A 27,690-nucleotide genomic window follows, 5' to 3' on the forward strand; every position below is an offset into this window, starting at 1 on the left:
TTATCCACATTTTATGGATGAAAAAGCTGAGATGTCAAAGTACTTTTATACATTTAAACTTGTAAGTTGTATTGTTTGTACAATTTATAAGAAATGGAGTCAGTCTTCATTTTCATGCCATCTGGCTTGGGCTGTTTCCAGAGAGCATGCTTTTAACCACTCTGTTATGCTGTTTCTTATGTTATTAAGAAATGATTCACTTTCTTAACTGAACATTTTGCCCCTCTTGACCCTACCTCAAATCTGGTTTTCTCCAAAGGTGCTGTTTATTTTTTTATCTCATTTGACCAAAGACTGCTATCCTTATTTTTTACTGTAATTTACCCATCTTCAGGATTCATCTCCATATTTATTGACCATCAAGAAACTTGATTCATAGTTGTTATCATCTTGGGTGATTTCAGCGTTCTAGATGCAATATTGCACAGAAGCTAAGAGCTGGTATTTTTTAGTCAGATAGGTCTGAATTTGAGTCCCCTGTTTATAACTTTGTGAAATTGGCCAAGTTTTTAGTCTCCATAAGCTTTCATTTCCTTGGAATATTGCTATGGAGATGCAGTGAGATAATCCATGAAAATATTGGAGCCAGGCACTTATACAAGAATCAGTCTCTTAGGGGAAAGGGAAGATAACCAGAATGGAGAAGATGCTCCATAAATATTGGATACAATAGAAATTTTCTAATTCAATTCTCAGAAGTTCAATATTTTCCTTGTTCTAAAGAGGAGGAAACCAAATATCTCTGGTTAAGTCACTTGCACAAGGTCACACAGGGAGTAAATGATATAACAGATTCCATGCCCGACCTGCCTTATGCCAGTGTCTTTGCTCCCTTAGCTATACCGTGTTGTTCCCCAAGATCGACACATTTTGGCCTCTCCCTGCACCTAGTTTTGATCAGTTAAATGTATCATATTTTTCTGAAAGTAGGCCCTAATTGTCCATATCATACTGTTGTATTTTTAATTTATTTCAGGTCTAAGCTACAAAGATACTAAGTGATTTTCCCTGCTGTAGACCTTTATTTCTGGAGACTGCCCCTTGGGTACCCATTTGCACTCTTTGCCTCACATGCTCCAGCTATGTGAAAGGCTTTCTTTTCCTCTAACGATACTGCATTCTGAGTAGTTATTAAAGATCTACTCCATCAGACTTTTGTTGCTGAATTGCCTTTCCCTCACCTCTCTTCTCTTGCAGTGTTTGAATTGTGACTTTGGTAGATCTTTCCTACCCCATTCCTTCCCCTTTCAGTGATTGGTTAACAATTTGCTGTGAGTGTTTTTTTTTTTATGATCTTGATTGAAACAGCTGCCATTCATTACATACGCAGTCATTCATTCAGTGAATATTTTTTTGAGCACCTGCTATATGCCAGGCACATTTGTAAGCGCTGAGGATATAACTCTGATCAAAAGCAGACAAGAACCCCTGACCTCTTGGAGCTTATGCTCTAATTGTAGCCTTACATTTTGCTTACGTGCCACCTAGTCCTTGCAGCGGTGACAATGATCTGGTTATTCAGTACGGAAGTAAGCAATTGATACCAACCATAGAGCCCAGATTGCCAGTGGGCAGCCATTAGCTTTTGTTCTTGAGGAGAAATTATGCTACTAAGGTATTTTTAGTTTGTTTGTTAAAACTTTGAAAAAAGTCTTAATTTTTAAATTTAATTTTTTGATTTTTTGTTTGCATTTGTTGTTTTTATATGTATTGGTTTTGTTATAACTTTTTATCTTTGAAAAAAAGTTGTCAGTCTGGTTTTGAAATTTAGCAGATGTTTAATAATGCTGATAATTGCATGATTTGCCAGCTGTGTTTAATATTTTTTTAATTGTGTGCATAGGCTACCTTTTTTATTTAAGGTTTTTCTAGGGGTTCAGCTTTAGGTTGCACATGCTACAAATGGGCTTATCATGAGGAGACATAGCCCAATTCTATTAATAGTTTTTGTGTAATCTACAGGAGAATAAATGATTCTAAAAAACAGAAAATATTTAAAAAATATCTTAACTGTGAATAATTTGTGATTTCTTCATGACCCACCTATAAGTCACTCTGCAGACTTAAAAGGAATTGAAAGTAGATGCTGCCCTATTAAAATTGTCACAACCTTTTTTCCCTCTATTTAAAAAAAAATGTTACATTAAAAAATATGAAGTCCCCATATCCTCCCACCCCCCTCACCCCACTCCTCCCACATCAACAACCTATTTCATCATCATGGGACATTGATTGCATTTGGTGAATACATTTTGGAGCACTGCTACACTGCATGGATAATGGTTTACATTGTAGTTTACACTCTCCCCCAGTCCACGCAGTGGGCCATGGCAGAACATACAGTGTCCAATCTGTCCCTGCAGTACTACCCAGGACAACTCTAAGTCCTAAAAATACACCCACATCATATCTCTTCTTCCCTCTCCCTACCCTCAGCAGCTACTGTGGCCACTTTCTCCACACCAGTGCTACAATTTCTTCTATTACTAATCACACTAGTTCCATGGTAGAATATCAGTAAGTCCACTCTAATCCATACTCTATTCCTCCATCTTGTGGACCCTGGGATGTTGATGTCCCCTCCACCTCTATATCGAGAGGGGGCTTAGATTCCACATAAATGATGGATGCAGTTTTCCTGCTTGCAGTTGTCGGCCCTCTTGGCTCCCTGGTGTGGTGGTTGACCTTCTTTACCTCCCTATTAGCTGGCTGGGGTAAGTCCAATAAACCAGAGGGTAGGAGTTGCAAGTCTGCTGTTGCTCAGGGCCTGGCTGTCACATGGACAGTCCAGAGATTCAGGTCTCCTGAGTAGACACCAACCCAGTGCCAACCACAGGTCCAGTAAAAGTAACAGAAGAGGCATGTGTAGAAAGTTCACATTTGAGTCAAAGTCCGTCACACTCAGGAACACAAACTCCAAAGTAGGGCCAGCTGACATGGCACTGAACTCCAGAGCCACCTGCCTTGACCATGTAACCTGTGGGTCTCTGTAGCCCTCAGGAGAACCAGTACCTGGACTTGTATCCACTTTGGCTATCTCTGGGACCCTGCTGAGGCATGCATAAGCGTGACCCCTCGGATGACCTCCCGACTCTTTTTTTGGAGACTCATAACCATATAAACTCATTTGTCCTTTCCGTTTCCACCTTTTATTGAAGGTCAAAAAGCAGTTTATAACACCGTACATGTAGGCTGAGATATTCTCCTGGTCTGAGTTGACCCTTTTATTCAAGGTTTTTTTCTGTTACATCATCAGCTGGTGCTTGGTAGTAATCCCTCGGTGCCAGGGAGGCTCATCCCCAGGATTCATGTCTCACGCTGGGGGGAAGGTAACGCATTTACATGCTGAGTTTGACTTAGAGAGTGGCCACATTTGAGCAACATGGAGGCTCCCAGGAAGTAACTCTTAGGCACCCTGCAACTCTAGGCCTAGTTCATGTTTCAGGTGCACAGGCTCATAAGCATAGTCATCAGTATCAAGGGCTCATTGTTGAACCATCCTTCTTTATTGGTCTTTGCCATTGCACTTGGGGGATTGTTGCTGTTCCATTGGGGAATGTGATAGAGTTCCCCTGGCTAGGAACACAGCACTTCCTCAGTTGTTGTTTTTAACTGTAACAACTATGAAAATATCCAAACATTCTTAGGTACCCTGTATACATGCCCTGGAGAACTCCCTCCCAACCATATGCCCCATATCAGTAACACTCCGCACCAGTGTTCCTCCCCTGCCATAGTTGAACCTCTCTGTGGTCCAAAACTTCTTAAAAAATGAAGCCTAATATATTGCCAGGATCCATTAATAGTAAAATGGAATATAGTTATGGGTTTAGAGATTAGATATAGAATACATACTAATTTAGAAAAATTAAAGTAAAAATCAACTGGGTATCAAAAAATGAAAAAATGAAAAAATTTTGTTTTTGATGTTTTGCCTTTCATCACTGCAGTAGGTATTGCACTGTATGTACAGTAGCAAGGTAGTTTCTTTCATTTCTTCCTCAGTGTCTACATCCTTTCTTTTTTTTTTTCTAATTATTAAGTTTGTCTTCACAAAAGTTTTAGATTACAGTAATTCACATATACAATATACAGTACTACCATACATCCAACATCAAACACTTTGTCCCTTCCCCAGCAATGATCTTTTTACATGTTCATTTTATATTTGCTGCAGCTCATGTACAGATATTGAAACAATAGCTTTCAAACATGGTTCCATTTGAGTTTATATTATGGTTTATATTTTAGACTATACAATTTTCTAAATTTTTAGTTTCCTTATTTTTTACATTATGATTTACATTTTAGCCTATTTTATACATTTTATACATTTTTGGTGTAATTTAACATGCCCTATATCCATCATTACATGATCTTGTGGAACATTTCCATTGCCCCACAGTTACATTGATTCCATTTTTCAATACCTCTTTCCCCCTCCCCTCAGGGCCCAAAGTGACAATCAGTCTTCATTACTTGACGGACCATATTTAGAGATAATTGCAACAATGTTGAGGGCTTTACATACTGGACTGCCCTAACCCATTGGGAGCCAGCAGTTCTCTCAAGAGATACAATACCCTCTCTTTGAGAACATCAGTTCTCCCCAGGATACTCACAACTTTTTTTTTTAAGATTTATTTTTTATTTATTCTCTCTCCTCCCCCCGTCCCAGTTGTCTGCCCTTTGTGTCCGTCCATTCGCTGTGTGTTCTTCTGTGACTGCTTCTGTCCTTATCAGCGGCACCGTGAATCTGTGTTTCTTTTTGTTGCTTCATCTTGTTATGTCAGCTCTCTGTGTGTGTGGCGCCTTTCTTGGGCAGGCTGCATTTTCTTTCGCGTTGGGTGTCTCTCCTTACGGGGCGCACTCCTTGCGCATGGGGCTCCCCTACGCGGGGGACACCCCTGCGTGGCAGGGAACTCCTTGCGCACATCAGCACTGTGCATGGGCCAGCTCCACACGGGTCAAGGAGGCCCTGGATTTGAACTGTGGATCTCCCATGTGGTAGGTGCACACCCTGTCCTTTGGGCCAAGTCTGCTTCCCACTCACAACTTTTTAAAGCCTCTAATAGAATAGCAGATAATTCAGAAAACTAAATTTTGAATCTAATTAAAAAAATTTTCATGAGTGAAAGTTTATGTGCTCACATGGAAATATGACTGGTTATCTTTTTAAAAATTAATTTATTTAAGTAACACTGGTACATAAACATATATAAACAATAAGTATATAGCAATAGCTGTGAACTTACAAAACAAACATATATAATATCATTCAGGAATCTCATAACTCTCCCTACCACCAATACCTTGCATTGTTGTTAAACCTTTTTAACTCATGATTAAAGAGAATTGTCAAAATATTACTACTAACCAAAGTATTTTTCCCCCAACCAATCCTACTATCTTCATATCATTTATATATGAACATACATAAACAATTAAATATATAGTAAAAATTGTGAACTTACAAAGCAAACATGCGTAACATGTTTATGTTATGGGGTCCCATGCATTAACCCTTCACCAACACCTTGCATTGTCATGAGGCATTTGTTACAAATTATGAAAGAATAAAGGTCAAAATTTTACTACTAATCATAGTTCTTGTCTTATATTTGGCGTGTTTTTCCCCCAACCCATCCTATTATTATTTTTTAAATATATTTTTTATGATGGAAGTTGTAAACTTACAAAATAATTAGGCACATGTGCAGAATTTCTAAACGATACCCCTCCATCAACACACCACACTGTGGTGGAACATTTGCTACAGATAAGATAATATTTGATTGTTACCATGTCCATAGTATACATTTGGCTCACATTCTCCATATTGCCTCATTATCAGCACAGTACATCTTTCACCTAGATGTAAGAATATTATATTTACTCCTAACCATAGGTCACTCCAGCTGTATTTGTCCCGTGCTTATCCACATTCCCAACACCCTGCAGTAGTGATGTACATTTGCTTTAGCGCACAAAGGACACTCTTACATCTGTACTGTCAATCAGTTCTCATCCACCTCTTGGTTTACTGTACTATTCAGTTCCTAGATTATTCTCTAGCATTCTGTCAATTGGCATTTATATACCTAGACTACCATTTTCAGATACGTCCCCATTTATGAACTAGCTGTTGCTTACTATGTGTTATCATCCACTTTATACATTTCCACACTTTAAAGCTTATTAAAACTTCTACATACATTAAATATCAGTAGTCCATCTAAGGCCTCTTCTTAACGCCTTTTAAGAATCCACCACCTACCACCAGGTCTTGAAGATATTTTCCTATAATTCTTCTAGAAGTTTATGGTTCTTGCTTTTATTTTTAGGTTTTTAATCCATTTTGAGTTAATTTTTGGATAAAAGGTGTGAGATAGGGGTCCTCTTTCCTTCTTTTGGCTATGGATGTCCAATTCTTTCAGCAGCAATTTGTTGAATGGACTGTTCTGCCTGAGCTGTGTGGTTTTGACAGGCTAGTCAAAAATCACTTGACCATACATGTGAGGGTCTGTTTCTGAACCATCAGTTTGGTTCCATTGGTCTATGTATTGGTCTTTATGCCAGTACCATGCTATTTTTACCACTATTGCTTGGTAGTATGATTTAAAGTCTAGAGATGAGGGTTTGCTTTTCCTTTTTAAGATGTTTCTGGCTATTCAGGACCCCTTACCCTTCCAAATAAATTTAATGATCGTATTTTCAAATTTTTTTTTTTAAATGCTGGTCAAATTTTTGTTGGGATTGCAATGAATGTGTATATCAATTTGAGTAGAATTGACATCTTAATGATATTTAGTCTTCCAATCCATGAACATGAAATGTTCTTCCAGTTATTTAGGCCTTTTTTGATTTCTTTTAAGGTTGAGTTTCAGAAAACAGCTCCTGGGGTGGCTCTTGCAGTCAGAGTAGGATAATCACCGACCTCTGCAGCTTGCCTGGTAATTTCCTGGAGAAGCTGGCGCAGGTCCCCCCAGCTTCCTCACTCCCAGAGGTGGCACTGGGGCCTAGGCTAGAGCTGCAATCTGATTTGGATGGAAAGAAGCAGATCCCCAACAGCACTGTGATTTTCATTCCACCCCGTTTCCCATCATGCCAGTCACAGTTAAGATGGTGACTTCTGGCCTCTTTCTGACTTGGACAGTCTCAAACTTAAGCTGTTCTCAGGATTATACTTTAGCCCGCTGAATTTACTCATCAGTAGCTGAAGTTGGTGCCCAACCACATCTTCCTCCCCTGTTTTCGGGAAGTGGAGCTTTCAATTCCAGCTGCAGAACAGCTCCCAAGGTGACTTGTGCCTCCAGTGGAGGATGGGCAGCGGCCTCCATGGCTTGGAGCACTCTACTTACGAGTCTTTTCTGCAGATGGGCAGTCTCCTTCCATATCTTCAGGCGTGTTGCAGAGCACTCTTCTGGTCTCATGGAGCCCCCAAACAGGTGCTTCAGCTAGCTCCAGAGAGCTTTGGGTGTTTGCTAACTGCCCTGTAGCAGGAGCTGACTCTAGGAACTCCTTACTCTGCTGCCATCTTGCTGGTTGTCCATGACTGGTTATCTTTTATACCTTATACTAAGGTACTCTTTTATAATTTTTCCTGAAAATAAGCAGCCATCCTGTAAGTAAAGCAATCATTTTCAACTTTTAAACTAATAGTCTTTTTTTTTTTTTTAACATTATTAGACTTTCATAAGACAGGTCTCCTTAATATCTTTACCTGTAAATTATTTTCATACAAGATGAATGAATTGTTTTTGGTTACCAAATAGATACAAATTTCAGATTTACTTTATATGACCTTATGATTTTTATTATAAAAGTCTGCTTTCTTCCTCCTGAAAACTTGCTGAGCAACAATGTAATAAAATGCCTTGGGAACATTCAGTATTAATTCAAATGGTCAGCAGACTTGAAATAAATACTTATATTTAACTGGTTTGTGATTGTATATCCTTCGGTAAAGATAATATAACAATACTTTCTTGAATAAATTCCTGCTATCCCCACCAGAAATAAAAGTATCAACAGGCCATTATTCTGGGTATTGATGGCAGCAGGGCAAATCTTATTGGTTATTACCAAGTCCTGAAGCCTGAGCATTTAACAGTGATTGGAGCAGGCAGATAGATGTCTGAGGCCAGAGCAGGCAGAAGGTCGGAAGACTGGAGTGCCAAGGAGACTGGAAGGATTACAGATGTCATAGGGCAGAACTTGTGGAGCTTGGCTGGGGTTGGGAAGAAGATGGGTCTACAGGAAAAGGATGAGTGACCAGTGTCCACAGTCAGAGGGTTGACAGCAATAGCAGTAGCTGTTGTGACCCAAACTGGAAATTAGACCTTGTCTTTTTGGGATGCAGCAGGCTACTGCAGAGCATAAAGGTTGATGGGCATTGTTGAGGGTAAGCAGCAGATATTGCAGGGAGTTGATATCAGGCATTAAGGCACTGGTCCTCTGGATCATAGTAGATAGAGACAGAAGGTTTTCTGTATTCTGAATAGTGCTTTTGGTGAGAAGTTGACCAAAAGTTCCAGGATGACTGTAGGTACTGGGCCTCACCAAAGCTTAACTCAGAGCTCTAAAGTCATGATGTTTCTGAATTCCAAAATTTGGAGCTTTATCAATAAAGCTTTACTGTGCCATTGATAGTCAAGCCAATTTCACGATAAGGGCATAGATAAAGTCCCAAATCTTAACAGTAATAGCTAACATTGATTTAGTACTTACTACATGCCAGACGGTGTTCTAAGTGTTTTATATGTACAGTATCATTCCATTTAATCCTCCCAGCAGCCCAGTAAGAGAGATAAGAGTTGGCTTGCAGAGATTCTATCTGAGCAATAAGATGATAGGAAGGAGGACTAAGTCTGATGTGTTTAGGCATGGGAGTATTGGATTATTTCTGCAAATGCCAGCAGTTCTGGGTACTAAAGTTCATCTTTTAGTCTTTCTCATTTTTGTATGGCTCATGACCTTTTGCTATTGGTGGCATGTTTAATGCATGCTACTAGTCACGTGCCATTCTTTATGGTTCCTAACACCTATCTAGGACTTCTTCCAAGATCACGCTCACTCTGGCTATTTCCTCTTTCTGGCCTTCTATATTGTTAATGCCTATACACATTTGGTCAGTTGATTATTTTCCTTCATTTTTTATACTTGTTTTTCAAATTGTTTAATATGTGTAAATTTCCCTCACCAACAAGCTTCTTGAGGTCTATATTGCTATTGTATCCTCTAGCATTGTTGTAAATAATCCAGTAAATTCAAATAATATGATTTATGTTCTAAATATAAAAGAAATTTCTATTTTGTTTTTAGTCAAGTTGTAATCAACTGCTAAAACACTGGCTATTTTAATATATTTTACAGTGTGTAAAATGATATATATTTTTTTGATTTTCACAGGGCAGACTCAAAAAATGAATCTTTTCCAGTCAATAACAAGTGCCTTGGATAACTCATTGGCTAAAGATCCTACTGCAGGTAAACTTCATTTGTGCTTGACCATGGTAACTGTGTTAATTCAGAATAGAAGATTTGCTTGAAATATTTGTCTGGAACTTAATGGCTCACATCTGTACCTAAAACTTTTAAAAGACCTAATCAGATGATTAAGTCTAAATTGCAATATTAACACTCTTTTTTTTACAACTTGTCATAGTTTCCTAGGGCTGCAGTAACAAAGCACCATAACCTGGGTGGCTTAAAATAAATTTATAGTTTTACAGATCTGGAGGCTAGAAGTCAAAACCAAGGAATTGGCAGGACTGTGCTTCCTCTCAAGTCTGTAGGGTTCTGGTGGTAGCCACTTGGCTTTCTTTGGCTTGTGGCATAACTCAGTCTCTGCCTCTGTCACATGTCTGTGTCCCAATTTCCTCTCCCTATAAAGATACCAGTCATAATGGAATAGGGCTCACCCTAATTTAGTTTGGCCTCATCTTAACTGATAATACCTTCAGAAATTCTATTTCCAAATAGTATCATGTTCATGAGACTGGGCTTTAGGACTTCAGTATATCTTTTTGGGGGACACAGTTCAGTCCATAACTCTATTCATTACTAATTAGTTCTCATGTATATCTAACATCATCAGGTTAACTTTTCCCCATAGTATGTATGACCCTGATATTATATTAATAACTTTCTGTATTAACAACAACTGTGCACTCCTGTTTCTCTAACATATGGGAAAAAACTGAAAATACCACTTTGTTCAGATTTCTATCTATAAAATGAGGGTTTGATTCCTTATTTTCCTTTGGGATAAATTTTCATTTAACTTGAAAGATTGTTTGGAAATACCTTTAATAATGTTTGTGAAGTAACACAGTCTTTACTTGTGTAAGTTAAATAATTGAAAAAAAAAAGATTGTCCTTCTGTTGTGTTGTGTGTTTTCTGAATTTGATTGGTTTTACTGTATTTTTTATTTATTTTTTCAAACTACCACACTTTGGACTTCCTCTTGAGAATCCATAGTTTCAAGGTCAGGTGAAAAACAGTTTAATTTTTAGGAGGAAATGTTAAGTTGTACTTGAAGAAATGAGAAGTTGATCTTCCCTTTTGAAAATTCCTACTGATTAGTGGCTTGGATTTTGCTCTTCTTTAATATTTTATTATGACTTGGGAAAAATGTCCTTCTGGCATTCATCTGCCAATTAAAAATATTTTTTTTGGGAATGCTGTACATTTTTTCAGATCCATATCTGTGGAGCTTGACTAGATTTCACTTTGCATACCTGGGTTATTTGAGAAAAATTTATTTCATGTCCAACTGTTTTTGTGTTATTAATATATTTTATCAATGATAATTCCTTAAGCTATTTTGTGGCTATAGATCTTAGATCTTTAAAAGGTGACAGTTGTGAATATATCTCAGTAGAAATTTACTTTCAGATAGGAAAAATAATGTTTTTACATTTTGAATTTGCTTTGAAGTAAGTCGACATTATGGTAACACAATCAGATGTACTCATTAATAGAACAATGGTTGGTATGTATAATTCTTAACTTATACCCACTGAAATTATTCTAAATGAGTTGACTGTTGCTAATTAATTGCTTAAATTATACTTCATTAGATCTTGTGAGAATGATAGATCAAGTTTAGTCTTCTCATTTATAAAAAATAAGTTATTTTCTTGAGGTCTGCAGAGCTGATTAGTTGCCTTAGTGGGACTAGGACTGAGCTCTATTAATACCCACTGTTTTGTTTTCTTGCCTTAATTACCATAAAGCTCCTTTCAATTTCACTTACACCATTCTTTGCCTTGCTCACTATGTTCCAGCTATACTTGCCTCCTCTTTGCTTCACACAATCTAAGTCTCTGTCCTATTTGTAACTCTTTCCTTGGCCTGGAGTGCTCTTCCTTCAGGTCTTCAGATAGCTTTTTCTGTATGGAAGTTCTGTATTTCTGGAACTCAGGAACCTGTAGTATGAATCATGGTTCTGCTGTTAGCTTTGTGACTTGGCAAGCCACTTTCCTTCTTCTCTGGTCATATTATCTTCATGGGTAAGACAAGAAGAGATTTTAGTCTTCAGTGGACCTTTTCATCCAAGGGTGATTTTGCATCCTATATGCTCTGCCCCAGGGGACATTAGACCACATTTAGAGCACTTCTGATGGTCACAACTTGGGGGGAAGGGGTATTGCAACTCGTGGGTAGAGACTAGGGCTGATGTTGAATAATATCCTGTACTGCACAGAATCATTCCCCCAATAAAGAATTATTCATTGTAAAGTGCTAATAATACCAGGGTTGAGAAATCTTTGATCTTGATCTATGTTCCATTTCTGTTCTATTGTTAAAACATAAACATTTAAATGACTTATTTCTCAATGTTAGCATTATTTAGGGATTATTAAATAAAAATTTTAAATGTTTTTCAGTAATATTTGGTGAAGATGTTGCCTTTGGTGGAGTCTTTAGATGCACTGTTGGTTTGCGAGACAAATATGGTAAGTTATTATCTTTATATATAAACCTTATTTTGTGGAACTCTTACTTAAAGATCTTATAAAATACAATCTTTAAGTATTATATTAAATTGTTAGTCATGTCCCTATTATGTAAATAACTTCCTTTTCCTTTCTATAGCCACTATTTGACTTGGATTTCTCCAAAAGAGTTCTAAGTCTGGTATCCCTCTGATATAGTCCATATTACACATACTATAGATTCCAGAATAATCTTGGCTAACTGTATTATTTATCATTCATCTGTCCAAGGACCTAGGAAATAACATGTCTTATTATTGCCTGTCTTGGCTAATTTCACATCTCTTGCCTGCAACTTAAGATTCTGCCCAAACTAGAAAAAGACCTTGAATAAAAGAGGGAAATGGTAAAGACAAATGAGTTTATATGGCTAAGAGACTTTGAAATGAGTCGGGAGGTCATCAGAGGGATCGTGCTTACACACGTCTCAGCAGGATCCCAGAGACAGCCAAAGTAGATACAACCCCGGATACTGATGCTCCTGAGGGCTACAGAGACACACAAGTTCTATGGTCATGGCAGATGTCTCTGGAGTTCGGTGCTTTGTCAGTGGGCCTTACTTTGGAATTTGTCCTCCTGCATGTGATGGAGTTGGGCTCAGATGTGACCTTTCTACATATGCCTCTTCTGTCACTTTTACTGAACCTGTAGTTGGTGCTGGGATTAGTGTATACAGGAGACTTGAATCTCTGGACTGGCTGTGTGCTGTCTGGGCCCTGAGCCTCAGCAGAGTTGCAACTCCTGCTCTCTGGTTCGTTGGACTTACCCAGGTCAACTAACAGGGAGGTGAGGATGGTCGGCCACTACACCAGGGAACCAAGAGTGCCTATAACTGCAAGCAGGAAAATCACATCTGTCAACCAAATGGGATCTAAGCCCCCTCTTGATTTAGAGGTGGAGTGGACATTACCATCCCAGGGTCCACAAGATGGAGGAATAAAATATATATTAGAATGGACTTACTGGTATTCTACTATAGAACTATTGTGACTCTAGCAATGGAAGAAATTTTATTATCGATGTGGAGACAGTGCCCATGATAGTTGCTGAGGGCAGGGAGAGGGAAGAAGAGATGCGATGTGAGGGTGTTTTCAGGACTCGGAGTTGTCCTAAATGATATTGTGGGGAAAGATGCTGGATATGATCTATCTTGCCATAACCCACTTAATGTTCTGGGGGAAGAGTGTGAATGACAATGTAAACTATAATCCATGTGGTGCAGCAGTGCTCCAAAATGTATTCACCAAATGCAATGAATGTGCCACAATGATGAAAGAGGTTGTTGATGTGGGAGGAGTGAGGGTGGGGTAGGGTGGGGTGTGGGATATATGGAAAACTCTTATATTTTTTAATGTAACATTATTTGTGATCTATGTATCTTTAAAAAAAAAGACAATTAAAAAATAATTTAAAAATGCAAAAAAAAAAAAAAGATTTTGCCCAATGGTCTCTTTTAACAGAACTCATCTTTTATTGGCCTTCCACATGATCCTTTTATTTCATTCAAGCTAATCTTGGTTTTATACCTGGCATATAATTACTTCCTGTCTCTTGCTTTTACTCATTTCATTTGACTCAGACTTAAAATAATCAGAATGCTTTTTGGCCTGTCCTAGCATTTACATTCCTCTGACTTGCTACATAAGGGATGCATTCTGACCCCTGATTATTAGGGATGCCTTTGAAGTCTTTTGACACTTTATTTCTTCTCTTAGTTTTATCTAATCTGGAAGTCATCAGAGCAGTTACCTTTAGGAGAAGGAGGAGTTAACATCTCCCTTCTTACCTTTGCCACTGTCCTGCCAAGCTCATATTTGCACTCAGGATGAGAAATGAGGGTCTCTAAGGTTTTGCTTTATTGTTGTTGCTTCTTTTCCTTTCCCACTCTTCTCTGAGGTTATGTTACCCTTGAATCTATGGAGCTATAGCATGTCCTATCTCACTTACCAAGATCTCCTAGCTAGATTTTCTCTTCCATTTATAGCAGGTTTAATTTCTGGGATCTATTTCATCTGTTTCCCCCTACTTGTCTATTTATAATAGCTGTTTAGAGTTTGAGTTAGCTGGGCAAAAGATTATCTTTCCTGCTCATTCAGGCTCCTACTAACACTTTATACCCTGAAAACACACACACACACACATTCACAGACACACACCTTTACAAATTTGATTTCAGCAGTTTTGTGTATATATTGTAGAAAATTTTCAAAATACAGAAAAGCATTAAGAAGAAAATACTTATAATTCCAAAGAGAACCACTGTACATATCTTGGTATATACATTCTAGACATTGTTTGAGTATGTTTGTGTATATTGACTGATATTTAAACATAAATTATACTTTTACAACTCAGTCTTTTCTGTGTCTGGCACAGTTATGCTCCCGAGCAAGTTGTAGCCTTTGCTATTCCCTCTGTTCAGACCCAGCCCGGTAGGATGCCATGTGCTTATTTAAGCTGGCAAGTCCTCTCTTGATTGTCCATGACTAGATTCTTGCCTGTGACAGACCTCTTACTGTACCCATTCTGTCTGGGCTGTTTCTTCTGTGTCATTTGTCACTCACACAGTGGTGACTTTCAGATTTGTATCTCTAGTCTAGACCTTTGTCCTTAGCCTCAAACGCACATACTCAATATACCACTGCACATCTTTACCTCAAGGTCCTGTGGTCACTTCAAACAGCATTACCAAATCTCTGTTCACACTTGGCAGATCTTTGTTTCCTGTCACAGTGTATATACCACCATCCGTCAGTTACCTAAGTCAGAAAGCTAAGGCAGATCCTAGTGCTTTCTTTCTTTCTCCTTCCTCATATCTCCAGTCAAGTTCTTCCAGTTTTATCTTCATAATTTGTCTTTAATCTGACTCTTCTTTTTCCACTTTCACTGCCTTTCAAACCTTTAATCATTTCTGCCTGGACAATTTCATTGATTTTCTTAGTAGTCATCCTTCCTCTAATCTCATCCTCCCTCTCTTGATCTTTCCCTCCCTTGTTTCCATTGTGGTCATTCTAAAATGCACATTTCTTGGCACTGTAAGGGAGATTTCTTCAAGATGTTACTTCAGTTAAGGTGTTGCCCAGTTGAATCAAGTTGGGCTTTAGTCTGGATTACTGAAGTCTTTTATAACAGAGTGAAAATCAGATGGGCTAGGGAAGCCACAGGGAGCAGCCAGAAGCTAGATGTCAGTGCAACCCAGAAGAAGCCACCATTTATGTTACCATATGATGGAAAAGCCAAGGACCAACGATTGTCTGTAGCCAGCTCCAGAATGTCACAGTCTTCAGGGAGAAAGCATTGCTTTACTGATGCTTGGTTCTTGAATGCTTTGTGAACCAATAAATTTCTGTTGTTTAAACCAACCCATTGTATGGTATTTGTTTTTAGCAGTTAGGGAATTAGAATAGGCCCTACCTAGTTACCTGACCTAATTCACTTTATTCTTTTCTAATATTGAATTACTGGGTGTTTCTTCCAAACCCATGTCTTTTACATCTCGTTTCCTTTGCACCTGCTCTTTGGAATTCTCTCCCCATCTAATTACCTGCCATACTCCTACTTCTCTTTCAGGAGATTTCTCTATGAAGCCTGTCCTGTCTTTCCAAGTTGCTATGTAGGCACTATTTTGTCTCTGTTCAGATTGAAGTTTTTACATCTTGCAAGTTACATTGTAATCGTCTCTTCATAGGATTTCCACCAGACAGCTTCTTGAGGACAACAGATCTCTTTATGCATTCCTGACCCCTGATATGGCATCGGCAGCATTTATTAAGTGAATGTTGTTGGATGAATTTGCCTTTCTCTAAACAGTTGCATACTGTCTCAGGAAAAAGGGATTTTATCTTCCTTTAATAATTTTGGTTATTCTGATTCCCTTTTTTAAATATTAGGTTAAAATAGGGAGAGGTTCTCTCACTTGGAAAAACCCACTACTCTTAGTGGACACCTGAAAATTTGTGTCTACACTGGCAAGCTAATTAACAACTAACACTTTTAACTTTATTGTCAGCAGTTGCTGTGAATATTTACAACAGCATTAAGAGTATTAATTCAAAATTATTCCAAGTTGATCAAGATTAGCAATTAAATCACCCGTACTATCTCTAATGAGAGTGAATAAGCTTCAGTTTTCATAAGTGCAGAATAAAAAAATGGTAGAGAAATATTAAAATAGTAGTTTTGCATATTTAAAAAATATCCTATAATAAACTATTATTTGAGTATAGGTTGGAAATTTTTGGCTACATAGAAAATGTCTGCTTAGTATCCTTTTTTTTGGTTAAAAGAATTTGAATTCAAAATAATTAAAAGATTATTATATAGGTATAGTTGAATTAGTTGTATTAAATAACTTAGCAAAGAAAATTATCTTGTGAGGGGGATTGATTATCTTTCTGGGGGAGCTGGAGTGTTCAGTGGGAAGGTATTACAGTCAGTAGATGGCAGCCTACACTTTGAAATGAAACTATCCCTATTGGCATTGTACCAACAGTCTGAAACTGCCACAAAGCATTTTGAATACCATTAGAAGGTAGAATTTAAAGAGTTATTAATTACAATATAATGTTATAAAGCTGAATATTAAAAATAAAGGAATGAACAAAGGCAGTACAAATAAGAAAGAGAAGGGAGAAATAGAACTATTTTGTATTTTAGATAATCAAGCAAAGTATGAGTTTAGTACCAATAGATTACCTCTTTTGTCCTTCCCTTTCCTTGATAGAATGAAATAATATAAGTGTTTTGAAAACTGAAAAGAAATGTCACAGTATAGCCTTATCAACAAATTATTTAATGTGTACTAAATGGTAGCTTTAAACTCTTTAGGCAAGGAGATACATTGGTTTCAGGAGAAAAAATTAGAATTAAGGGAATTCTGGAAAAGCAGGAGATAGAAGACAATTAGAGGTTATTGGTTTTTTCTTTTAAATTTTTATTTTGAAATAACTTAAAACTTGACAGGACAGTTGCAAAAATGCTACAAACTCCATACAGAGAACATCTGCAGATACCTAGATCCACCAGTTTTAACATTTTGCCACATTTGTGCCTTCCTTTCTCCCTCCCTCCCGTTCTCCCTCCTTCCCATGACTCTTTCTATTCTTCTGTCCTTCTATTTATCTTTCTGTCATCTATCTCTATCCATCCATCCATGCATCCATCCATCTTCTGTACATTTGAGAACAGGTTGCACATAGTCTCCTTGAACACATAATACTTTCATGTATGTTTCCTATGAACAAGGATGTTCATTTATGTAATCACCTTAAGTGCAGTTATCAAGTTCAAGAAATTTAACATGATCTAAAGTTTACATTCTATACTCCAATTTTTTCTTATGTCCCAGTAATGGCTTTTTGAGCCCTTTCTTTTCCATTTTAGATCTGATGCAGTCTTATATATTAGATTTGTAATTTATCTTTAGTTTTTCTTTCTTTTTTTTTTTTTGTGGAAACATATACAACATAAATCCCATCCTAATCTCCTCTCCCCCCAGGCATGCCATTCATTGGGATTAGTCACAGTCACAGTGTTGCAGTACCTTCACCGCCACCTAGTACTGGAACTTTCCCTTCACCCTAAACAGGAACCTACGCTTGTTTTGCATTAATTCCCCATTGCATCTGTCGCCTACCCTTGGTAGCCTCTACTCTTCTTTTTGTCTCTATGAGTTTGCCTATTCTCTGATAGTTTCTTTGTGGCTAACATGGGGCTTATATTTAACATCCTAAATATATAACAATTTTATTTACTTTGATACCAACTTAACAACTTCAATAGTATACATAAACTATGTTCCTATACTCCCTGTCCCCCATCTTAAGGTAGTTTGTGTCACAAATGACATATTTATACATTATGAATTCCAAACCATTGATATATGATTACAATTTATGCATTTGCCTTTTAAGTCCTGCAGAAAGTCAAAACTAGAGTTGCAAATTTAAAAAATGCAGTAGTACTGGTATTTATATTTACCCACATCATTATCTTTTCCAGAACTCTATATTCATGTGGCTTTAGTCAATTGTTTCTAGTGTCCTTTCCCTTTAACCTGCAGAACTCCCTTTAACATTTCTTGTTAGGTGGTCTAGTGGTGACAGAGTAGCTCAGATTTTGTTTATCTTGGAATGTCTTAATTCCTTCCTCATTTTTGAAAGACAGTTTTGCCGGATACAGAATTCTTGGTGTCAGTTTTTTGCTTTCAGTCCTTTATGAACCTCCCCTCCTTTGAAGCCACCTTGCCTCCATGGTTTCTGATGAGAAATTGGCACTGAATCCTATTCAGGCTCCCTTGTGTGTGACATGTTGCTTCTCTCTTGAGGCTTTCAGAATTCTTTCTTTATCTTAGGCATTTGACAGTTTAATTATAACAGCTTAGTGTGGGTCTATTTGAGTTTATCCTGTTTGGAGTTCGTTGAGCATCATGGATGTGTGTATTTATGACTTTTGTTAAATTTGGGAAGTTTACAGCCATTATTTCTTTGAACATTCTCTCTGCCTCTTTCTTTCTTTCTTCTTCTGTGACTCTCACAATGTGTATATTGTTACACTTGATGGTGTCCCACAGGTTGCTCAGGCTCTGTTCACTTTTCTTCATTCTTTCTTCTTTCTTCTTCTTAGACTGGATGATTTCAATTGTCTTATCTTCAGTATCACTGATTCTTTCTTCTGCCAGCTCCCATCTGCTGTTGAACCCCTCCAGGGAATTTTACTTTTCTGTTACTGTGGTCTTCACCTCTGTTTGGTTACTTTTCATAATTTCCATCTGTCTACTGATATTCTGTGTTTATCTGTCATTTTCCTGATTTCCTTTAGTTTTTTGTCCATGTTTGCTGTAGCTCTCTGAGCATATTTAGGACCATTTTTAAAAAGTCTTTGTTGGAAATATCCCAGGTAGAGATAATTTATATTTAGGGTATGTGTGATCTTATTTTGAATTCCAGATGTGCTCTTACTTACATAACAATGAGACAGATTCCACATGTCATGTACAAACTCTGTCCTTGTTGTTGTTGTGATGTGTGTGTTTCCTTCAAATATGTCTTTGGTATATGAGGCTCAGGATATGTTTTTATTTAGCAGTGTTTTTAAAATTAATGTGACTGTTGCTGGGCTAATTCTTATGAAGGAAACTTAGGTGAGAAAAGAAACAGCAGAGAACTTGCTTGATTGGTCTTCAGACCTAAACATCTACCTTTTCATGGAACTTGATGTTGTTCCTTTACTATATTCATTCTTTACACCACTAGTGTGGCTTGTCATAGCAACTTGGCAAAACTAATATAACTGCTTAATCCTTTTCTTATGTACACATCATAGAAATTTTATCACTGTATACATTAATTCTCTGAAGTTAGGAGTGAAAATTAGGACAGGCATGTGGGATGGCAAGTTTTCATCTGTAATATGCCAATATTTGGAAATTGACTTTGGGCCTCAGTGTCCTCATCTGTAAAGGTGAAAGGAAAGGAGTAACCTATATTTATGGACTTTTCAGTGCACACCGTCCTTCTTTCCTTCTTCCCTCCCTCCCTCTCTCCCTCCCCCCTTTTTTTCTTTCTTCCTTTCTTCCTTTCTTTTGGAACACATTTTATTTTTTATTTTTTGGTTTTGATTTCTATTACACTTAGAGGTCTTGTAAATATAACAATTGTTATGTAATCTCGGAACCACAGGCTACCTTAGGCACTTAATTTTATTTTCTCATAAGTCCCATTGCCAATATAATAAGTTTTAAATTTGGGGGCTCTTAGTAAAATCTTTTGACAGGCCTCTTACACTTTTATGTTTATTGTGAAATTAATATCTTCAACAGAAAGAATGACCTTCCTTTATGTTCTAGCTGCAAGGTGGAGTTCCTTGGATGATAATCATACTCTTGGGTTTAGTGTCAGAGTTCCTTTGAAGAATGGTAATTTATGAGATGGGATTTGATCTCTGGGTAATTGAAAACTAATTTTACGAAAGAAAAACTTAGTAAAAATGCACGAAAATTCCTCAGGGAAATAGAATACATGGTTTGTTCTCCCTACTAAAGTGTATACATTTATGACTTAAAAGCAGGTTGAATGTCACATACAAATTGTAATATGTCTAACTTTTCCAAGAACTTTGAATAAGAACAGGAATTAATAAGTTGATAGAGATTTTTTTGCACATATGCCTACTAAATAACATTTTTAAAGGATTGCTAAAAGATTTAATTATATTCTTATTTCCTGTGAGAAAGGAACTTTAAATTGGGCCTGGTAATCAAGGCTTTTTGTTTTCTAAAATACACACATGGCAAAATTAGATAAAGAACATACTTAATATGCCTTTCTTTTCACCTCTTTATCCCAGGTGAAAGAGATACCCTAGAAAATGGGATGAAAATATATATATTTTTAAAGATTTATTTATTTATTTATTTCTCTCCCCTCTCCCCCCCACCCCAGTTGTCTGTTCTCTGTGTCTATTTGCTGCGTCTTGTTTCTTTGTCCGCTTCTGTTATTGTCAGCGGCAGGGGAATCTGTGTTTCTTTTTGTTGCGTCATCTTGCTGTGTCAGCTCTTCTTGCGTGCAGCGCCATTCCTGGGCAGGCTGCCCCCTCTTTTGTGCTGGGCGGCTCTCCTTACAGGGCGCACTCCTTGCGTGTGGGGCTCCCCTACGCGGGGGACACCCCTGCGTGGCATGGCAGTCCTTGCACGCATCAGCACTGCGCATGGGCCAGCTCCACACGGGTCAAGGAGGCCTGGGGTTTGAACTGTGGACCTCCCATGTGGTAGACGGATGCCCTAAACACTGGGCCAAGTCTGCTTCCCGGGATGAAAATATTATTGACATATAATTCATATTTCCCTTCTATATTGCTTTGATGTCATTTTGTGAAATTTTATTCTAAAAAAAAGATTTCACAATCTACTAAAATTATAAATGGTATGAATGTGCACTGTATTTCAATTTTTCTGAAGTTCAAAGTGAGAATACTCACAGATGGCCTTTTGACCAATGACTCAGCAAATAGCTTAAAAAAAGATATTTAATGTATTTTGTTGGAAACCTGAGCTGGAGAGAAACTGAGGCTGTATCTAGCCTAGTGGTTCTGAAATGGGGGTGATTTTGCCCCTCAGGGAATATTTGGTCATGTGTAGAGACATTATTGATTGGTATAGCTAGGGGCAGTTTGCTACTGGTATCTAATATGCTGAACATCCTAAAATGCACAGGACAGCCCCCCTCAATGAAGAATTATTCCTCCCGAATGGTAGTAGTGCTGAGCTTCAGAAGTCCTGATCTAGTACATCTCCATGCAATGTAGAAACTGAACTTCTGAGCAGTTAGCTGGTGTCAAGTTTGCCCAATGACAAGTAAGTGGGTGAAGCCTAGAACTCAAGTTTCCTAAAATTCAGTTATGGGCTTTTTGTATCTCATCATTTTTCCTCATTTATAATTAAGCAACTCAGCAAAAACATAAGACATATAAGGAATATTTTATTACCTGTGCTAATAAAGGAAAGCTCAAGGGTTTTGATATTGATGGACTAAGAAGGTAGCTATCAGAAGCCCGCATTAGATTTTGTGACTTTCTTGTGAATAAGATTTTCTATTAGTGTATTAAGTTACTCTGGGGTAGCAACTTCAACAATTAATAATTTTTTCCCCTTACTTAATTATACAATAAATGTAGAGATACCAACAGGTGTTCTCTTCGACATTTTAAGTATCAGAGTATAATGCTTGTAAATGCTCTTCTGCCAGTTTTTCTCAACTTTATTTGATAATGACATAATTTAAAAATTTTAAAATGTGAGCATTACCCAGGACTTAGGAGATAGGTTTAGGGTAACGTAGACCAGAAAAATTGGCTTGTAGGTAATTATTATCAGACGTATACAATTGATTGATATATATTTTTAAAATTCACAATTAGAAATTAGAAAAGTAAACTATATTTATTAATAATATATATTAAAGAGTAAAAAATATTTTATAAATTACTTTGTGAACTATGACAGTATTACACATCCACTTAATATTAGGGGCAATGTTGCTAAGTTAGCTTCCCAAACCTGTTGCTGGGTTTTATGAAGATCCTTTTCCAGCCTGCTATATTTAAATGAGGAAAGAACACAGAACTTTTTTTTTTCTCTCAGTATTTAATATTTCTTGATGAAGATGCACTGGACATTTTGAACTGCCTTATTTTGGACACTTCACCTAATTTTTTACACATTGAAGTCAAGGATTTTACTTTATATATTCAGAATTTCTGCTGTTTGATTCAAATATAATTTTTTCATTATAAGACTTTCCTTTTTGTTTTAAAGTTTCCAGTTTTCTTAATAGAGAAGTTGTGGGTTTACCAAACAACAAATCATGCATAAAATTCGGGATTCCATATACTACCCTATTAATGACACTTTGCATTGTTGTGAAATATTTGTTACAATTAATGATAGCACATTTTTACAATTGTGCTATTAACCATAGTCCATTATTTAACAGGGTGTACTATTTGTGTAGTGAAGTCCCATGGATTAAAAAAAAATTTTTTTTATTCTGTTACCATATGTACAGTCTAATATTTCTGCTTTTAATCACATTCAGATATATTTTTCAGTGCTGTTAATTACGTTCACAAAGTTATCCTACCGTCACCACCATCCGTTACCAAAACATTCTCATTGTACCAAATTGGAGCCCTGTACATTTTAAGCCTTAATTTCCCATTCCCTATCCCCATCACGTCCCCTGGTAATCTGTATTCTAGATTCTGACTCTGTGTGTTTGCTTATTCAAATTATTACAAATCAGTGAGATCTTACAATATTTGTCCTTTTGTGTCTGGCTTATTTCACTCAATATGATATCTTCAAGGTTCACCTATGCTGTTACATGTATCAGAATTTCATGCCTTTTTATGGCAGAATAGTAGTCCATTATATGAATATACCACATATTATTTATCCATTAATTAGTTGAAGGACACTTTGATTATTTCCATCTTTTGGCATATGTGAATAATGCCACTGTGAACATCAGCGTGCAAGTATCTGTTTGAAACCCTGCTTTCAATTCTTCTGGGCTTATACCTAGCAGTGGGATTACCCTGTCATATGATAGTTCCATCTTTAGCTTTCTGAGGAACTGCCAAACTGTCTTGTACAGTGGTTGCATCATTTTACATTGCCACCAGCAATGAATGAGTGTTCCTATAATATTTCTATGCATCTTCTCCAGTACTTGTTACTTCCACTTTTTTTTTTTTTTTTAAGAGCAGCCATTCTCTTGGGTATGAAATGGTTTCTCATTGTGACTTTGATTTGCATTTCCCTGTAAGGGCAATGATGTTGAGCATCTTTTCATGTACTTTCTGGCCATTTGTATATCGTCTTCGGAGAAATATTTATTCAAGTCTTTTGCCCATTTTTTAATTGGATTGTTTTTTTGTTAAGTTGAAGGATTTCTTTATATAGTCTGGATATTACACCTTGAATCGGATATGTGGTTTCCAAATATTTTCTCCCATTGTATAGGTTGTCATTTTACTTTCATGATAAAGTCCTTTGAGGAACCAAAGTTTTGAATTTTGATGAGATCCCATTTATCAATTTTAACTTTTGTTGCTTTTGTTTTGAGTATAAGTTCTAAGAAACTATTGCCTAACACAAGTTCCCGAAGATGCTTGCCTACGTTTTCTTCTAAGAATTTGATTGTTCTGGCTCTTATATATTAGACCCTGGATCCAATTTTAGTTGATTTTTGTATATGGTGTGAGATAGGGGTCCTTATTATTATTACTGTTATCATTTTTTTTGCAAAGGAGGTCCAGTTTTCCCAGCACCATTTGTTGAAGAGACTATTCTTTCCCAATTGACCTTGTCAAAAATCAGTTGGCCATAAATGTGAGGGTGGAATTCTGAGCTCTCTGTTTTATTCCATTGGTCCCTATGTCTCTCCGTGTGCCAGTACCATGCTACTTTGATTACTATGGCTCTGTAATAAATATTTCCAATTTCAGCCATAAATCATGGGGGTAAATGGATGCATGTAATACAAATTTTATTTAAGTGTTTTGGTTTCCTAGGCTGCTTAAACCAAATATCATGAAACGGTTTGGCTTGACAATGGGAATTCATTAGCCTACAGTTTTGAGGCCAAGAAATTGTCCAAATCAAGATATCATCAAAGTGATACTTTTTTCCTGAAGACCAGCTGCTGGCAATCCTTGACTCCTCTGCCACATGGCAAGGCATATGGAAATGTCTGCTGCTTTCTACCTTCTCTTTGAGGTTTTGTTGATTTCAGCTTTTTGCTTCTGTAGCTTTTTCTCTCTCTCTCTTCCTATTCATTCTGTTTATAAAGGACTCTGGTGATAGGATTAAGATCATCCTGAGGTGGTGGGTCTCATCTTAACTAAAGTAGCCTCATCAGAAATTCTATTTACAGTAAGTTTACACCCATAGGAATGGATTAAGTTTAAAAACATATTTTTCTGGGGTGCATACAACTTCAGACCACCACAGTGAGTAATAAACATTAGGCTTTATAAATTTAAAAAATTACAAATATAGTTTAAAAATATTTTATGTATACTGAAATTTCAAGACAAGATGTTTTAACATGAAATTCCATCCACTAAAAAGCTGAATCACATGAATCCTAAGGAGAGTTTATGAATGCTGTCTATATATTATTACTCATGTTGAATGCTAGGTATTGGGCGACTTCCTGCCATTCCTGGATATGGCAGACCATATATAAGGGTACATTAGAACATAGTAACATAAATATCACAGAAGGTTATAACTGTGCACAGATGTGTAACTCTTAAATAAAAAGGGGGAAAGGTTAGGTATTTTGGCATAAAGTCATTGCACTAGCGGTTTCTTAAAAGGCTTCATTCATCCCATATTCTGCTGAAAGTGAATCAGGAGGGGAGACAGGATCTCTTGGGTGCTTCTAAACTACTCAGCCTCTCCTGACTTTTCTCTTCTACTTGTAAGCAGAATTTGAGGGAAATAGTCTAAATGAAGCATTCCCCTCCTTCAGTTCTTGCCAAATTATGTTTATTTGCCCTTATATCTAGTTCAAACTATTTTTTTTCTTAGAGGATGTGCAGAAACTGATCCTAGTTTGTAATATTTTTAAAGATTTCATTAAAGTCAATTGTTCCCAATTTTTTCTAGCCAAGGTGATTGTTAGCTCCTCAATATTCATTTTACTAAGGGAGCAACAGCCAAGTTACGGTGCAATCTTCCACTGTTTATATTTTCTTGCAGCAGTATAGTGCTACTGCTGTCACTTCTTTTCATTCTTCTTCTCTCTTTCCCTCAGAATAATCTCCATATCCCAAGCCATCAGAGGATCAGATAGCAGGAATTGTTCTTTTTGAGAATTGTGGACAGTTATATGATTTTCAATGGGGTGAGAGTCTTAATGTATCAGAATTTCTTTGCTTCATTAGTTTTATTTTTGCAGGTGTCTTCTTAGTGCTGTATATCTCTATTTGTGGCCCCTAGTAGGTCTTCGTTCAACAGCATGAGCCTTTTCTTTCAATTCCTGCTGGGCTATGAAGAGAATATGTCCAGTTGTTAGCATTTGATGTATTTTCTTTCTCCCAGACCACATGGATTCTATTTTTCTCTTATGTTTCCCTCTTGTGGAGGCTTTAGCACTGGAAAATATCTTTCTTTGCTTTTTAATATATTTTAAATTTATTTTTAAAAGATACATAGATCACACAAAATGTTACATTAAAAATTATGGAGGTTCCCATATGCCCCACTCCCCATACCCCCCCACTTTTCCACATCAACAACTTCTTTCATTAGGTGGTACATTCACTGCAATTGATGAATACATTTCGGAGCGGTGCTACACAGCATGGATTATTGTTTACATTGTAGTTTATACTTTCTTCTAGTCCATTCAGTGGGTTATGGCAGGATATATAATGTCCTGCATCTGTCTCTGCAATGTCATTCAGGACAACTCCAAGTCCCAAAAATACCTCCATATCATACTTCTTTTTTGCTCTCCCTGCCTTCAGCAACTGCTCTGGCTACTGTCTCCACCTCAATTATATAATTTCTTCCATTGTTAGAGTCACAATAATTCTATAGTAGAATATTAATAACTTCACTCTAATCCATATTTTATTCCTCCATCCTGAGGACCCTGGGGTAGTGATGCCCATTCCACCTCAATTGAGAGGGGGCTTCGATCCCACACAGCTGGTGGATGGGACTCTTATGCCTGCAGCTGTAGACTCTCTTGGTTCCTTGTTGTGGTGGTTGTCTATCCTCACCTTCTTGTCAGCTGACCTGGGTAAGTCCAGTGAACTGGAGAGTAGGTGATGCAACACCGCTAAGGCTCAGGGCCAAGCTGGCACATGGACAGCCCAGAGATTCGGATCCTGGGCATACACCAATCCCAGAGCCAACCAAAGGTTCAATAAAAGGGACAGAAGAACACATATAGAGAAGTCATGTCTGAGTCCAACTCTGTCACACCCAGGAGCACAAATTCCAAAGTAGGGCCCACTGGCAAGGCACTGAACTCTGGAGCCATCTGCCATGACCACAGACCTGAGTGTCTCTGGAGCTCTCAGGAGCATCAGTACCTGGGGTTGTATCTACTTTGACTGTCTCTGGGATCCTGCTGAGACGTGCATAAGTGTGACCCCTCTAATGACCTCCCGACTCATGTGAAGTCTCTTAGCTATATAAACTCATTTGTCTTTACTTTTTCCCCTTTTGTTCAAGGTCTTTTTCCAGTTGCATTACCAGCCAGTGCTTTGTAGTAATCCCTTGGTGACAGGGATTAGTAGGTCTAGTTGAAATTTCAAGTGCAACAGGCTCATAAGCATAGTCATCAGTATCAATGGCCCATCATTGGAATATCCTTCTTCATGGTCATTGCCTTTGCACTTTGGGGGATTGTTGCTGTTCCATTGGGGATTGCAGCAGAGCTCCCCAGGATGGGAACCTAGCACTCCCTCAGTTGTTGTGTGAATCTCTATCCACTGTGTCAATACCCAGTGAATATCCAAACATATCTATACCCTATATGCATGCCCAAGTGAATTCCCTCCTCTGTATCCCCCATCAGTGATATACCACACCAATATTCCTCCCCTGCCATAGTTGAACTCCTTTCTGATCCAAAACTTCTTCAGAAATGAAGCCTAATATATTGCCATATTCGATTAGTAGGAAAATGAAATAGTAATGATAGGTTTAAACATTAGAAATAAAATACATAATTTAGAAAAACTAAAATAAAGTAAAAAAATTGGGGTATTAAAAAAATGAAAAAAAATTTTTTTTTGATATTTTGCCTTTCATCACTGTAATAGATGTTGTTCGGTGTGTACAGTGGCAAAACAGTCTCTTCCATTTCTTCCTCAGTGTCTTACCTTTTTTTTTATTATGTCTTCAAAGAAATTTTATGTCACAGTAAAGTCACATAGTCACATACAAAATATAGGGGATCCCATATACCCAACACCCTCTCCCTTTTCCCCCTTCCCCAACAATGATCTTTTTACATGTGGATGTTACATTTGCTGCAACTGATGTACAAATATTGAAACATAGCTACTAACCATGGTCAATAGTTTACATTATGGTTTACATTTTAGACCGTACACTTTTATAAATTTTTGGTGATATTTAACATGGCCTGTATCCATCATTGT

General features: G+C 37.3%; 1 protein-coding gene across 4 annotated transcripts in view; it reads left to right on the top strand.

The window, feature by feature from the left end:
* Positions 1 to 27,690, top strand: part of BCKDHB (branched chain keto acid dehydrogenase E1 subunit beta) — a 355,891-nt gene that overhangs the window by 11,878 nt on the left and 316,323 nt on the right. For all 4 annotated transcript variants that reach the window (XR_009187969.2, XR_009187968.2, XM_004450575.5 and 1 more), the window contains exons 2-3: positions 9,412 to 9,489; positions 11,896 to 11,964. Coding sequence is in view for 2 of the 4 variants with exons in the window: in XM_004450575.5 (XP_004450632.1) it covers positions 9,412 to 9,489; positions 11,896 to 11,964 (147 nt within the window). In the remaining 2 variants the exon portion in view is untranslated. The remainder of the gene's footprint in view (positions 1 to 9,411; positions 9,490 to 11,895; positions 11,965 to 27,690) is intronic.

This window comes from Dasypus novemcinctus, chromosome 11 (genome assembly GCF_030445035.2).
Source record: "Dasypus novemcinctus isolate mDasNov1 chromosome 11, mDasNov1.1.hap2, whole genome shotgun sequence".
NCBI classification, from domain to species: Eukaryota; Metazoa; Chordata; class Mammalia; order Cingulata; family Dasypodidae; genus Dasypus; species Dasypus novemcinctus.